This window comes from Zea mays, chromosome 9 (genome assembly GCF_902167145.1).
Source record: "Zea mays cultivar B73 chromosome 9, Zm-B73-REFERENCE-NAM-5.0, whole genome shotgun sequence".
Taxonomy (NCBI): Eukaryota; Viridiplantae; Streptophyta; class Magnoliopsida; order Poales; family Poaceae; genus Zea; species Zea mays.
Window position 1 is genome coordinate 147,301,360 of NC_050104.1, and position 15,172 is coordinate 147,316,531.

The following is a 15,172-nucleotide window of genomic DNA, read 5'->3' on the forward strand; positions in this document are numbered from 1 at the left end:
AATCCGAGGCCCTCATCGCCGACCTGGAGAGCCTCTCTAAGGATGTGCCAGACGTGAAGCGTCACGCTGGCAACTTTGAGCCAGCGGAAACGGTTAAGTCCGTCCCCCTCGACCCCAGCAGCGACGCCTCCAAGCAGATCCGGATCGGCTCTGAGCTCGATCCCAAATAGGAAGCGGTGCTCGTCGACTTTCTCCGCGCGAACGCCGACGTCTTCGCGTGGAGTCCCTCGGACATGCCCGGCATACCAAGGGATGTCGCCGAGCACTTTTTGGACATCCGAGCCGGAGCCCGACCCATCAAGCAGCCTCTGCGCCGATTCGACGAAGAGAAGCGCAGAGCCATAGGCGAGGAAATCCACAAGCTAATGGCGGCAGGGTTCGTCAAAGAGGTATTCCATCCCGAATGGCTTGCCAACCCTGTGCTTGTGAGAAAGAAAGGAGGGAAATGGCGGATGTGTGTATACCACACAGGTCTAAACAAAGCATGTCCGAAGGTTCCCTACCCTCTGCCTCGCATCGATCAAATCGTGGATTCCACTGTTGGGTGCGAAACCCTGTCTTTCCTCGATGCCTACTCAGGGTATCACCAAATCAGGATGAAGGAGTCCGACCAGCTCGCGACTTCTTTCATCACGCCCTTCGGCATGTACTGCTATGTCACCATGCCGTTCGGCTTGAGGAATGCGGGTGCGACGTACCAGCGATGCATGAACCATGTGTTCGGCCAACACATTGGCCGGACGGTCGAGGCCTATGTCGACGACATTGTAGTCAAGACGAGGAAAGCCTCCGACCTCCTTTCTGACCTTGAAGTGACATTCCGATGTCTCAAGGCGAAAGGCGTGAAGCTCAATCCCGAAAAGTGTGTCTTCGGAGTGCCCCGAGGCATGCTCTTGGGGTTCATCGTCTCCGAGCGGGGCATCGAAGCCAACCCAGAGAAGATCGCAGCCATCACAGGTATGGGGCCCATCAAGGACTTGAAAGGCGTAGAGAGAGTCATGGGATGTCCTGCGGCTCTGAGTCGCTTCATCTCACGCCTCGGCGAAAGAGGCCTGCCTCCGTACCGCCTCTTAAGGAAGGCCGAGTGCTTCACTTGGACCCCTGAGGCCGAGGAAGCCCTCGGGAACCTGAAGGCGCTCCTCATGAATGCGCCCATCTTGGTGCCCCCTGCTGCTGGAGAAGCCCTCTTGATCTACGTCGCCGCGACCACCCAGGTGGTTAGCGCCGCGATTGTAGTTGAGAGACGAGGAGAGGGGCATGCATTGCCTGTCCAGAGGCCAGTCTACTTCATCAGCGAGGTACTGTCCGAGACCAAGATCCGCTACCCACAAGTTCAGAAGCTGCTGTACGCGGTGATCCTGACGCGGCGGAAGTTGCGACACTACTTCGAGTCTCATCCGGTAACTGTGGTGTCATCCTTCCCCCTGGGGGAGATCATCCAGTGCCGAGAGGCCTCGGGTAGAATCGCAAAGTGGGCAGTGGAAATCATGGGCGAAACAATCTCATTCGCCCCTCGGAAGGCCATCAAGTCCCAAGTCCTGGCGGACTTCATGGCTGAATGGGTCAACACCCAGCTCCCAACAGTTCCGATCCAGCCGGAACTCTAGACCATGTTCTTCGACGGGTCGCTGATGAAGATAGGAGCCGGCGCAGGCCTACTCTTCGTCTCACCCCTCGGGAAGCACCTACGCTACGTGCTACGCCTCCATTTCCCGGCGTCCAACAATGTGGCTGAGTATGAGGCTCTGGTCAACGGGTTGCGGATCGCCATCGAGCTAGGGGTCCGACGCCTCGACGCTCGCGGTGACTCGCAGCTCGTCATCGACCAAGTCATGAAGAACTCCCACTGCCGCGACCTGAAGATGGAGGCCTACTGCGATGAGGTTCGGCGCCTGGAAGACAAGTTCTACGGGCTCGAGCTCAACCACATCGCCCGGCGCTATAACGAGACTGCGGACGAGCTGGCTAAAATAGCCTCGGGGCGAACAACGGTTCCCCCGGACGTCTTCTCCCGAGACCTGCATCAACCCTCCGTCAAGATCGACGACACGCCCGAGCCTGAGGCACCCTCGGCCCAGCCCGAGGTACCCTCGGCTCAGTCCGAGGTACCCTCGGCCCCCGAGGGTGAGGCACTGCGCGTCGAGGAGGAGCGGAGCGGGGCCACGCCAAATCGAAACTGGCAGACCTCGTACCTGCAATATCTCTACCGAGGAGAGCTACCCCTCGACCGAGCCAAAGCTCGGCGGTTGGCGAGGCGCGCCAAGTCGTTCGTCTTGCTGGGAGACGGGAAGGAGCTCTACCACCGCAGCCCCTCAGGCATCCTCCAGCGATGCATCCCCATCGCCGAAGGTCAGAAGCTCCTGCAAGAGATACACTCGGGGGCTTGCGGCCATCACGCAGCACCTCGAGCCCTTGTTGGAAACGCCTTCTGACAAGGTTTCTACTGGCCGACGGTGGTGGTCGACGCCACTAGAATTGTCCGCACCTGCGAAGGGTGTCAATTCTACGCAAGGCAGACCCACCTGCCTGCTCAGGCTATGCAGACAATACCCATCACCTGGCCTTTTGTTGTGTGGGGTCTGGACCTCGTCGGCCCCTTGTAGAAGGCACCAGGGGGCTACACGCACCTGTTGGTCGCCATCGACAAATTCTCCAAGTGGATCGAGGTCCGACCCCTAAACAGCATCAGGTCCGAACAGGCGGTGGCGTTTTTCACCAACATCATCCATCGTTTCGGGGTCCCAAAATCCATCATCACCGACAACGGCACCCAGTTCACCGGCAGAAAGTTCCTGGACTTCTGCGAGGATCACCACATCCGAGTGGACTGGGCCGCCGTGGCTCACCCCATGACGAATGGGCAAGTAGAGCGTGCCAACGGTATGATTCTACAAGGACTCAAGCCTCGGATCTACAACGACCTCAACAAGTTCGGCAAGCGATGGATGAAGGAACTCCCCTCGGTGGTCTAGAGTCTGAGGACAACACCAAGCCGAGCCACGGGCTTCACGCTGTTCTTTCTAGTCTATGGGGCCGAGGCCATCTTGCCCACAGACTTAGAATACGGATCCCCGAGGACGAGGGCCTATGCCGACCAAAGCAACCAAGCTAGTCGAGAAGACTCGCTGGACCAGCTGGAAGAGTCTCGGGACAAGGCCTTGCTACACTCGGCACGGTACCAGCAGTCCCTGCGACGCTACCACGCCCGAGGGGTCCGGTCCCGAGACCTCCAGGTGGGCGACCTGGTGCTTCGGCTGCGACAAGACGCCCGAGGGCGGCACAAGCTCACGCCTCCCTGGGAAGGGCCGTTCGTCATCGCCAAAGTCCTGAAGCCCGGAACATACAAGCTGGCCAACAGCCAAGGCGAGGTCTACAGCAACGTTTGGAACATCCAACAGCTACGCCGCTTCTACCCTTAAGATGCTTTCAAGTTGTTCATATACCTCGCTCCCACGCAAAGTTTAGTCATCAAGGAAGGGTCAGCCTTGCCTCGGCAAAGCCCGACCCTCCCTCGGGGGCTAAAAGGGGGGAACCCCCTCTGCGTTGAATTTTTTCCTCGAAAAAAGATCCTTTCTGCCAGAATGGCTTTCGTGCTTTTCGTCTACTTCGAAAGTGGATCCTGAAAACGACGGAGTACACGTAAGCAGCCAAGGCCGACCGAGCCGAGGGACTCCTACGCCTCCGGGATACGGATACCTCACTCATCACCTTCTGTGATAAGTAACTCACGTTCGGATAAGTGATTCCACGGACCGAACAAGTCTTCACGCTCGAAAGCTCCTCTGCCGAAGCGGTTCTTCGGGCCTTCTCGAATGCGTCGGTGATAGAACCCCATGGACGGGCAAGAGCGCGCGTAAGCGGCAAGGCCGACCGAGCCGAGGGATTCCTACGCCTCCGGGATACGGGTACCTCACTCGTCACCTTTGCACGGGGCAACTCACGCTTGGTGAAGCGGTTCAGACAACCAACAGGCGAGTCTTAGTGCTCGAAAACGAGGAAAAAACACGGCTCTGCGCCAAAAATACATACATGTTCAGGCCCCGACAGCCACAATGAACAAAAGACCGGCATTCAAGGTGCCATTACAAACAGAACTCCGGTTCCATCCCCGCGGGTATGAACAACCTCCACACCGGGGAGCCTGCGGGGCGACGAGTTCCGGGCGACTCGCCAGCGACCTCTGCAGCAGCAGCCATGGTCCCAGGACGGACGCGGCCACCGGAAGGCTCTCATTCGCATTCCCGCTCAAGGGACGCGAACCAGCCATCAAAGCCAAAGAGCGGGCCGCTCCAAAGCGCACCGGCAGGTCCTCGCTCCCGTCCTCGCCACGAAAGCGAGGAAGAGGGCGGAATGTTGCATCCTAGCTGGGCAGCAATAGTTTGCCTTCCCCGGCATGGCTGGAGGACGTCTCCTCCGCAGAGCTGGAGGATGGTTTCCACCACCAGAAGCTGGAAGAGGAGGTGGCCAGCCGACCCGCGCGGGAGGTAGAGCCCCGGCTCGCCTCGCTCTCCGCCCCAGCAAGGATGATGAACATCCTTGAAGCTGAGGGCGGGACCAAGATCACAGCCCGGCTTGCCTCTCCCCATCCAGGGGCTGGTGGTCACCGTCTTGGGTGACCACCGGTGGAGGGGTGCAGCCGGGCTGCATGATGAAAATCCTTGAAGCCGAACGATGGCTGAAAGGTACCAACTCCCGCGGAGTTGCGTTCCTCCAATGACAAGGCGGAAGGACTGCGGGCATCCCCCATCCGGGGGCTCGGAAGGTGGAAAGACACGATGCATAAGGGAGCGCGAAGACATGGTCACCTTTCAAGGGGTCACCCTCCTTTTAAAGGCGACTCTCCCTACTTGCGTCCCGAGCCATCGTGGGCTGAGTCTTCTCCAACACGCTCCAAGGTCCTCCCCCTACGCCGCGGGGGCTGGGTCCCACGCGTCATGCAAGCTGGCCCAGGGCAGAAGAAGCCAAACCGCCGCGCGCGGTGCATGCAACCGTCCAACGGTTACAAGCGTCCCTCCACTTTCGCCCAGACCAGCGGGTGAAAGGGCAGGCAGTCATGCAGGTGGCATGCAACCGCGGTAAGTGGGCGCACTTCTCCGACTTCCAACACGCCCAGCATGGAGGCCCAGGCCCACGCGTCATACAACCGGCGCGCCGGATGCTACGTGTGAGCAACTGCACCGCCACTCGCGCCACTGCCACGCCTCCTCGACTGCGGAACCAGTACCGCGACTCGAGGCAACCCTACGCACGACCCAGCAGCGCCAGCCTGGCGCGATGGTCAATACTGCCAAAAATGGGCCGGAAGTAATGGCGGTGGCAGGCGGGCAGGAGCAGCGGTCACGTCGTCAGCCAAGCTTACGTCCCATCCGGGGGCAGCGAGAGAATCCTCTCTCACGGCGTGAAGACGACGCGCCCGTGTTCCGTTCCTCGAACGGCTCGCGCACGCGCAACGGCTGCCCCGCGAACCGCCCGCTCCATCGCATTAACTCCGCGGCGCGACAGGCGGCGCCCCTGGCAGGAGAAGCAAGCGACGCTTCGCCTTCGCCATAATGACCGCGTCAAAAAAGGTACGCCGCGTCATTCGATTTTTGTATCCTTTTCCTTTTCCTCTTTCTCTCTCTTACAACAGGGACCGGGAAAGGGGATACCCCGAAAAGGATCCTTCTCCGTGAAGGAACCAGGCTCCGAGCCTCCCTACTGATCAGAGGTTCGAAGGCTGGCCCCTCGAAGGGGTTCAACAGCCGCCTCAGAGCGTGTGGGCTCCACACCCACTACTGGTTAGAGGTTCGAAGGCCGACCCCTCAGAAGGGTTCAACGACCGCCTCAGGCTACTCGGGCTCCGCGCCCACTACTGATCAGGGGTTCGTAGGCTGGCCCTCGAAGGGTTCACAGCCGCCTCAGACACAGAGCGAGGGATGACCATGGGTACGTTCGATACATAACCAAGGCTCGGGCTGCGCTCCCGAGGTACCCTAGGACATTTCCGAGACCAGCGGGAACGATCTTGTAACGGAATCCCATCAGAGGGAGGCATCGAGCCCTCGGACCCCGTCGACAGGGGACCGGGTCCGGCAGATCACCCGCAGGTACTTTTGGGCGCGCCTCTGGGCCTCTAGCCGACCCCTAGCGAATGGGCACAGACGTCCGCTCGGATTACCCGCCAGCAGCTCACCGGAGACACCATGTTCGGCGCCCTCCGAGGGCAACATGGCGCTTCCCCCCCCCTCCTCCTTGCGGAAAGGCGACGCAGGGGCGTATGTAAAAAAGTCGAGTCTGTCCCTGACCGTCCTCTCGCCCTGTGCAGAGGCTCGGGGGCTGCTCTCGCAAACCCGGTTCCGGCCAAACCGTTGACAGCATCAACATACCAGCCCGAGAACTTGGGACCCGACCGTGCACCCAGGCTACGGCCAGCTCGCATGAGGGAACGACCAGACCAGCCAAAGCATTGCGCAAGGCATTAAGACCTCGGAGGAGTCAAACCACTCCTCCGAGGCCTCGGGGGCTACACCCGGCGGGTGCGCTCGCGCGCACCCACCGGAACATAATGCAACCGAGAAAGGCTGGTCCCCTTGCAAAAAAAAGTGCGACAAAATCCTCCAAGCGAGTGTTAACACTCCCTTCGAGTCTCGGGGGCTACTGTCGGGGACCATAATTAGGGGTACCCTCAAGGCTCCTAATTCTCAGCTGGTAACCCCCATCAGCACAAAGCTGCAAAGGCCTGATGGATGCGACTAAGTCAGGGATCGGTCCATTCGAGGGACCCGATCACGCCTCGCCCGAGCCCAGCCTCGGGCAAGGGCAGCCGACCCCGGAGGATCTCCGTCTCGCCCGAGGCCTCCCTCCAGCGACGAGCATACTTCCGGCTCGCCCGAGGCCCAGTCTTCGCCAAGAAGCAACCCTGGCCAAGTCGCCACGCCAACCGACCAAATCGCAGGGGCATTTAATGCAAAGGTGGTCTGACACCTTTATCCTGACGCGCGTCCTCCAGTCGACAAAGCCGAGGTGACCGCAGTGACTTCGCCGCTCCACTGACCGGCCTGACAGAAGGACAGCGCCGCTCTGACTGATGCGCCACTCGACAGAGTGAGGCTGACAGGCAGTCAGGCCCGGCCTCAGGCACCATAGGAAACTCCGCTCCGCCCGACCCAGGGCTCGGACTCGGGCTCAGCCCCGGAAGACGGCGAACTCCGCTCCGCCCGACCCAGGGCTCGGACTCGGGCTCAGCCCCTGAAGACGACGAACTCCGCTCCGCCCGACCCAGGGCTCGGACTTGGGCTCAGCCCCGGAAGACGACGAACTCCGCTCCGCTCGACCCAGGGCTCGGACTCGGACTCGGGCTCAGCCCCTGAAGACAACGGCGAACTCCGCTCCGCCCGACCCAAGGCTCGGACTTGGGCTCAGCCCCGGAAGACGACGAACACCGCTTCGCCCGACCCCAGGGCTCGGACTCAGCCCTGGCCTCAGCCGACGGTCTCCGCCTCGCCCGACCCAGGGGCTCGGACTCGACCTCGGCCACGAAAGATAGACTCGACCTCGACCTCGGAGGAGCCTCCACATCGCCCAACCTAGGACGCGGACCGGCCACGTCAACAGGAGGCACCATCATTACCCTACCCCAAGCTGACTCAAGCTACGAGAAACAAGACCGGCGTCCCATCTGGCTCGCTCCGCCAGATAAGTAATGATGGCGCCCCGCACGCTCCCTGACGACGACGGCTCTCAGCCCCTTACGGAAGCAAGAGGACGTCAGCAAGGACTCGACAGCCCCGACAGCTGTCCTTCCGCCAGGCTCCAGCGCTCCTCCGACGGCCACGACACCACACGAACCGGGTGCCAAAACCTCTTCGGCTGCCACGATGGCATGTACTTAGGGCGCTAGCACTCCTCCGCTAGACACGTTAGCACTCTGCTACACCCCCATTGTACACCTGGATCCTCTCCTTACGCCTATAAAAGGAAGGACCAGGGCCCTCTTACAGAGGGTTGGCCGCGCGGGGACGAGGACGAGACAGGCGCTCGCGTGAGGCCGCTCGCTCCCTCTCCCGTGTGGACGCTTGTAGCCCCCTACTGCAAGCGCACCCGACCTGGGCGCGGGACGAACACGAAGGCCGCGGGATTTCCACCTCTCTCACGCCCGTCTCCGGCCGCCTTTTCTCCCTTCGCGCTCGGCCTCGCGCCGACCCATCTGGGCTGGGGCACGCGGCGACATTTCACTCGTCGGCTTAGGGACCCTCGGTCTCGAAACGACGACATATATAATACTTATTTTTACGAGCATGTTTAATTTTGTAATACGATCTTTTTGGCCTCCCTTAAATTCTAGTTTTATGCCCGTCACTGTGGAACATACAGGAGATCACGGTGGCGCTGGACACAAAGGCCGATCATCAGTTAATGTCATACCAGTCCGCCAAGTTCCAGGGGAGATCCTCAACATGTAGCAGGAGAACAACAGGGTGTGGACGAGCTGCAGGCGGGGCTGGACCACATCAAGGGTCTCCAGGTGGAGCAGGGGACAACGGCGACGACAGCTCGTCTGCCTAAGCAACAGCAACCTGGGGCTCGTGCCGTGCAACAAGTCCAATAATGTTCCGTTGTAATCGTGCCTCTTCCGGCCAAGCCCGAGAAGACGTCTCTGCTGGCCCGTGTCACGCCGCTGCTACCGAAGCGGCCCGTGAACATGATGAGGTTTCTAGCCAAGCTGCCAAGATAGCAAGCATGCTATTGCTCTCTGAATACATCTTTGCCGTGGTGGTAAGTCATAACTCTGACATTGTTTTTTAGAACAAAAAAATATATTGCAGGAGGTATGTGATAAGACTAATTTGATGTTCTGGATGGTTTCACGTTTTCAAGAAAAAACTTTACAAATGGAAGAGGTCAGCTAGCTTAAAAGCCAAAATAGCCACTGACGCTACTGCTCCAGCATATACTTCTCGCAAATACTACTTATTAGCAAATACTACTTATTGTGCTGATGCTGACAGCCAGCACCAGCTGCTTTTACAAGCCACCGAACCTATTATAGAATTAATTTAAAAAACAAATACTACTAATTGTAGAAGCGGTGCACGTATGAAAAAATATCCATCCGTATTCAGCTCTACAGTTTCAGTCCAGAATGAATGGCAACTACACCACCCACGAGGTTCTCATATTCCACCCTCTGGAATCCGGCTTCCTGAATCATCTGAGCAAACTTTTCCTGCCAAGGTTCAAGGTTCAAGGTCCTGGTTAGCATGTTGCCCGTCTTCTATCTAATCCACCAAAAAACACTATGCATGTTTTGCGAGATGATAGCTAATCTTGCATAAACCCCAAGATGAGATGATGGGTGGGATAGAAAATGCCACAAAGAATGTAATCATATGTTCATGCTTGTCGATAACAAAAGTGCTACTAATTCACAGCACCATTACCTGATTCGGAAACCGACGGATGCTCTCAACCAAGTATTGGTACGACTGCCGATCACCAGCAACCAGCTCTCCAATAGCCGGAACCATAGAAAACGAGTAAACATCATAACTGAAAAAAGAAGGGCAGAAAATCTGAAAGAGCAGTTAAAGATTGACGAGTAAACATGATTGACGAAACTTACATCTCTTTAAAAATAGGGACATCCACATGACTCAACTCCAAGCATAGGAACCTCCCCCCTTGCTTTAGAACCCTGAAGCAAGACAATTGATGTGACATCAATAAGATTTTAGAACCATCAACTAAGCAAAAAAGATTTTGAAATATGCCAATTGATATGACAGTAATGACATTTTAGAACCATCAACTAAACAAACATGGTAAAACATAAAAAAGCTTAATCCATGATACTGCACACGAAGACAAAAAAAAACTTAATCACGAAGAATAGACACAGATACTGAAGTTCAAACAGTAATAATTTAAACATGAGCAATAATAATTGTTAGGGTTCTAAATTAGCCGACCTGTAAGCTTCTGACAGAGCTTTCTCAATGTGCGTCACATTTCTGATCCCAAATGCGATAGTGTAACCATCCATAGATCCATCCTCAAAACTCAGAGCTTCTGCATCTCCTTGTATCCAGCTAAGACAATGTTCTTCGCTATAACCTGGAAATAAAAGCCAACTGTTGAACAACATAACCCACACTTGAGACAGAGGCAACAAAATCTATTAGAAAAGTTCATGCTCGGGACCTCTTTCTGCAGCACGCTTTTTCCCAACATTTAGCATATTTGGATTAATGTCACAGACATAAATGTGGGTGCCTTCTTCGGTTTCAGTAAGAGTACCCTGCATAGCTCTGTGACCCACACTCTTAACTCTTTCCAGTACACGAAAAGCAACATCACCTGAAGTCAAAACAATGACATGAACAGCCGACGATTTTTTTTCCTACTACAAAATTCCGCCACTAAAAAAACTACTGGCAATACAACTTTTCAACAGAGAGCAAAAAAACAAGCATAAACAAGATACGTGGCAGCAACTGAAAGGACTATGGTAGCATCGATTAACATTTGTACAAAAATAACGCTGGCCTCCCGGAAGGACTATCTACCAACATATACTCATTACATAGATAGATTCACCGGAAGGTTATCAAGGTAGAATTAATAATGTTTAAGATACTAGTAAAAATTTGCATTTGTTGTTTCTATGGTGCATCTGAAAGCAATGAGGGAAGGAGATAGATATTACCTGTTCCACCAGCCACATCGAGATGCTTCATCCCCGAAAAGGGGTTCAGCTTGGAAATAAGCCTGAAAGAAAAGAATCGGAGTTTGAGTGACAAAGGAAGATATCCATAAAAGAAACAGAAAGGGCAAGCAGCAGCAACCTGTCCTTCCACAGCCTATGCAGGCCGACACTCATGAGATCGTTCATGAGGTCGTAGCTAGAAGCCACGCTGCTGAACACGTTGCCAACCAATTTGCTCTTATCCTCTTCGCGAACCTGCTTGTACCCTAGTGAACTACGAGATTTTAGGATCTATATAAGCAGGAAAAAATGGATACGAGCAATGTGTACCGAAGCTGGTGGCATGGGAGTGGAGGAAGGCTGCCGCCGCCGCTGCGGTTGGGATGCTTATGCTTGGGGACTCGGCCTGAGAGGGAAGGAGTAGGCGTCGTTGGAGTTTCAAAGATGCTAGCCTCCTTGCGGCCTGCATAGCCATTTCTGATCCTTTGTTCCTGTGGTGATATTGAGAGAGCTGCCGCCAAATCACAGTGGCAGTTCAAAAGCATTCGGGTATTCCAATTGATAATACATTGGAAAGGAAAATTACAATTAACTTATAGATTGAATTTGCAACTGGTGGATAGTTGAAGACTCCAATCGACCGGACTAATTTACAATTAGGTCCTATTTGGAAACAAAGTATTTGAAAGCTATAGTTTTGAAATACTTCAGTTTTGAAATGTCAAGACATACTCACAATATTTTTTACCATAGTATTAAAACTTTTTTTTGAAAGAAACATGAGACTTGCACGTCTTTATAGATAAGATAGAAGAAAGGGTCTTACAAGAGAGGTATAGGTTAGGGACACCTGCACGCACACACACACTGCACACACTAACAACTAAAACAAAAACTACAGATTACAGCACAATAAAGAACAGACTCTATCCTACCTCCCTAAGAGCATCAGCTAGGCCCAAGTATTGAAAATTTTTGGAGTTAAGTTTTTAAAACTGTGAAAGTAGTGCAATATAGTCAAAACTGCAGTTTCGAAAACATATCTTTTGAAGAGTCTACCAAAAACTGTATTAGAAAAAAAGGTTTTTTAAGCTGGTGTTCTAGGTTTTACTGGTGTCCTCACTTTTACAGTTAGTCGTGTTTTTTTCTCAATTTTACCCTTCTCAAATACTACAGTATTATCTAAAAAACAGAGAAAATACTCCACTTCTAAAAAGGCCTTTAATGACTAGTTGAAGACTCTAATCGACTGTCCGCCCCGCAGCCAGTTGCGGGCCTAGGATTTTAGTGCTGGGTATTCCAACCGCAGGGTTCAAAAAAGCGGCAGTATGCGCTAAACGAGCATGAGGCGATAGGCGGTCGAGAAGCCGCTAATGCCGCCGCTAGAGATGTTAATGGTGGGTGTTTGGAGTTATCTCGTTTGCAGCGTAAACGCATTCCCAACAAAGCAAAGCAAAATAAAAATAAAAATTCAATAAAATTCAACTTCGTTGAAATATGAAAAATAGTCATTTTTAATCAATAGAGTGGCGATATTAAAATAGAACTTATGGTAGAGTAAAGAAAACGATTTACTTCTTTTTGTTCAGAATAACAGTACTCTTCTTAATCGTTTGCGGATCAATCTCTCAGCGAAAGCCATCGGGCTACTGACCCCCAGAGTTCTGAAGCAAATAGACAATTTTATGTACCAAGAACGCAGACTATTATGCAATGTACTAGTCAAAAGCCGCAACATTGTAACGCTCAGCAACCAATTTTATAGCATGACTACCATGATTTTTCATCGGCTCGCTAAAACCAAAGTATTCCATGAAACTAGCACATGTTTGGTTCCAAAGTATTTGTTGACTACCAAACTATCTCAGTAACGATTATTTACAGCAACTGTAGCCCAAAAAAAATACACAAGGAGGCTAAAAGAATCCTGATTAGACTATTGGATATTGGATATACTCACCGCACAAAGAAAAAAAACAGCAACATCCTAGCCACTTCGTGGAGGCTCTTGTTGATTATGTTGTCAGGTCGTGGAGGCTAAAATTCCCAACATCCAGCAGTGAATACTAAAAAAAGCGGCTACATGTGTATTGCGGGATGAACAGAAATCCTTTTGAAAGTTGCTACATACGTGATGCTTATTGCCGGCGGCGGACGAATCTCCCATCCGCCGAAGGCGTGATGCACAGGACTATATCATTCATATCTAGCTCAATATATGGCCTATTTTATTCTACACGGCTCTCATTTGTCCTAATTGTTTTAGAATTAGAAGCATCTTTCTTCCGATTCTTGATGAGAAATTTGTCTATCTTATTCCTATAATTAAACATGGGATTACTACCAAATAAATAATGAAACCAAAACTTTAAATCACAATTCACAAACCCCGGCTTGGCTCACGGTCACTGTTGCTCAATGGCGGTGCTCGGTTGCTCGCCTCGGCTGCTCCCGTGCTCGGTGCTCCGGACTCCGGCGGCTGGACAAGGACAACGGCGGTCGGCGGGCGAGCGCGCCTGGGCGCCTGGCGGTGCCGCGGTGGCGGCCTGGCGGCTGGCGCTGGTGGGCCGTGAGCGCGCTGCGGCGCTGGAGAGCTGGAGATGAGGCACGGGCGAGCGCGCTGCGGCGCTGGAGCTGGAGAGGAAGCGCTGGACCAGGACGCAGGACGGCAGGAGCCAAGCGGCGGCTGGAGCTTGGGCTGGGGCTGGACGAAGGACGTCTGCCGCTAGGTCGCGTCGCGCGACGATGGGCCTCTACTAGGCCGCGATGCGGGGCTGCAGCTCAGGCAGCCCGGGTCGCCCCTGCACAGGGTCACGTTCCAACGAGGAATGAAGGAAGAGGTTAAAATCACATATCGACGACGCCAGCACGAGAGTATAGGAAAAAAAAGAGCGCATGAACAATAGAGAGAAAACTTTGTGAAGTTAAACTACGGTATTGGCTAAACTATGATATTAAAACAACCAAACAATATTTATGCTAGAATACTGTAGTTTCCTATATACTATACTAGGTAGATGACCATGCATTGCGACGGCATACAAAATATTAAATAAAATGGTAATGCACAACTAAATCAGTTAAAAAAAATATGTAATGCTTAAAGGATAGCGTTTGTGGATGTCAGAGAGCGAGCGGATACTCCTAGATAGCGAAGCGTGGAGAACGAGCGAGCGGATGGGGGCGCGACGCACAAAAACCACGACTGGAACTATTAAAAGTAGTGCATTATAGTAGTAAAGATAGTAGATAAACTACCCCCACCCAGTTGTTAACATGTCGATCTAATAATTCAAAATACCACTTTCAAAGATGTGATAAATATATTAGTCCAGATTTCCAGATAACAAAACCACATTAAATTAGCCAAAGAGACTATGGTTCTACACTTCTACATAAAATAAAAGAAAATAAGAAAGAAAATTCTCGTTGAAAGAGAAGTGACAACAATAATGGGAAATGAGAAGAGAAAGAAATACTCTACAGTAGGGTCTATCATATGAAGTTCGTGAAATAAAGTTCTAGCACAAAAAACAAGTTTGTTCAAATCAAGGCAATATTTACAGTTATACAATACACATGCTGCTTTTGACTAGGAGGCGTTGCTAATTAGCAGTCGAACTCATCAGCATAGACTAAACAAATGGTCTCAAGCTTTATGCTGCCTGAACAATGGAAAAGCACACACGCAAGCAATTCTAACATGCCCTAGTAGTTGACACAATATTCAAAGGAACTTGGATATCACACGACAGGAAGTCTGAAACGTTGTAGTTGCGATCGTAAGTAATGCTCGATTACTATAGACCCTGCATGACAGATTACTCAAATAGTTAGCGTAGCGCTATATAGAGATTAGGGGGGCCAAGCTAGCAGACCCCTGTTCAACTTGGTGATTATTTTGTGGGAAGATAATTCTTTCAGAAAAATATTACTGTCCAAGGTTAGTGCGATTATAAAACTTACCCAACAACAGTGGCGCCCCATGAAGCATCATTATAAATGACTTTAGTTCCATCCCATGCCTTCCGAATTTTACTTTTCTTCTTTTCAGCTGAAAACGTCTTCCTAAGCGCTGGAATATGAACAATCAAAAAATTTAACATCAGAATATCCAATAAAAATCATTTGACCTTTCCTCTTAATTAAGGAAAGAAAAAGAAACCTTTTTGAAGTTGATCAAGGGGCAGGTCCTGCATAGACATGGAATTCACACATTAAATATGTAAAGCACCTCTCATACAAAGATGCAGAGACATGAAACCCCTCGCTCAGCATGATGATCCTATCAAGTGAAGAAAACAGCTACCTTGGTCTTTTTAATTGACACCAAACATGCAGCCATAAAGGAAGTCATCCCATCAACAACATCCTCGTGCTTAACAAGTACATATCCATCATCTGAGCCACCATCTTTCCACAAATCCACTGACGTTATTATATCCCATGATGTATCAGGTTCAACTGTGTCAAAGAACAGAGAAGTTT

The 15,172-nt window shown here is 52.3% G+C and overlaps 2 protein-coding genes across 7 annotated transcripts in view; both read right to left on the minus strand.

Moving 5' to 3' along the window:
• Positions 1–8,796: 8,796 nt before the first annotated feature.
• Positions 8,797–13,533, minus strand: LOC100383639 (ubiquinone biosynthesis methyltransferase COQ5). 6 transcript variants are annotated; one of them, NM_001176286.1, is given in 10 exon segments: positions 8,952–9,205; positions 9,420–9,528; positions 9,602–9,673; positions 9,948–10,092; positions 10,180–10,335; positions 10,685–10,746; positions 10,824–10,950; positions 11,015–11,195; positions 12,260–12,348; positions 13,073–13,346. In NM_001176286.1, coding segments are annotated over 8 exon segments (918 nt in total). In that variant the 5' UTR covers positions 11,160–11,195; positions 12,260–12,348; positions 13,073–13,346; the 3' UTR covers positions 8,952–9,103.
• Positions 13,534–14,294: 761 nt separating this feature from the next.
• Positions 14,295–15,172, minus strand: part of LOC109942654 (uncharacterized) — a 30,854-nt gene continuing 29,976 nt past the window's right edge. Inside the window, exons 4-7 of the mRNA XM_020544781.1 lie at positions 14,994–15,148; positions 14,850–14,877; positions 14,651–14,759; positions 14,295–14,493 (exon numbers count right to left, since the gene is read on the minus strand). Coding sequence (XP_020400370.1) covers positions 14,412–14,493; positions 14,651–14,759; positions 14,850–14,877; positions 14,994–15,148 — 374 coding nt within the window. The 3' untranslated portion in view covers positions 14,295–14,411. The remainder of the gene's footprint in view (positions 14,494–14,650; positions 14,760–14,849; positions 14,878–14,993; positions 15,149–15,172) is intronic.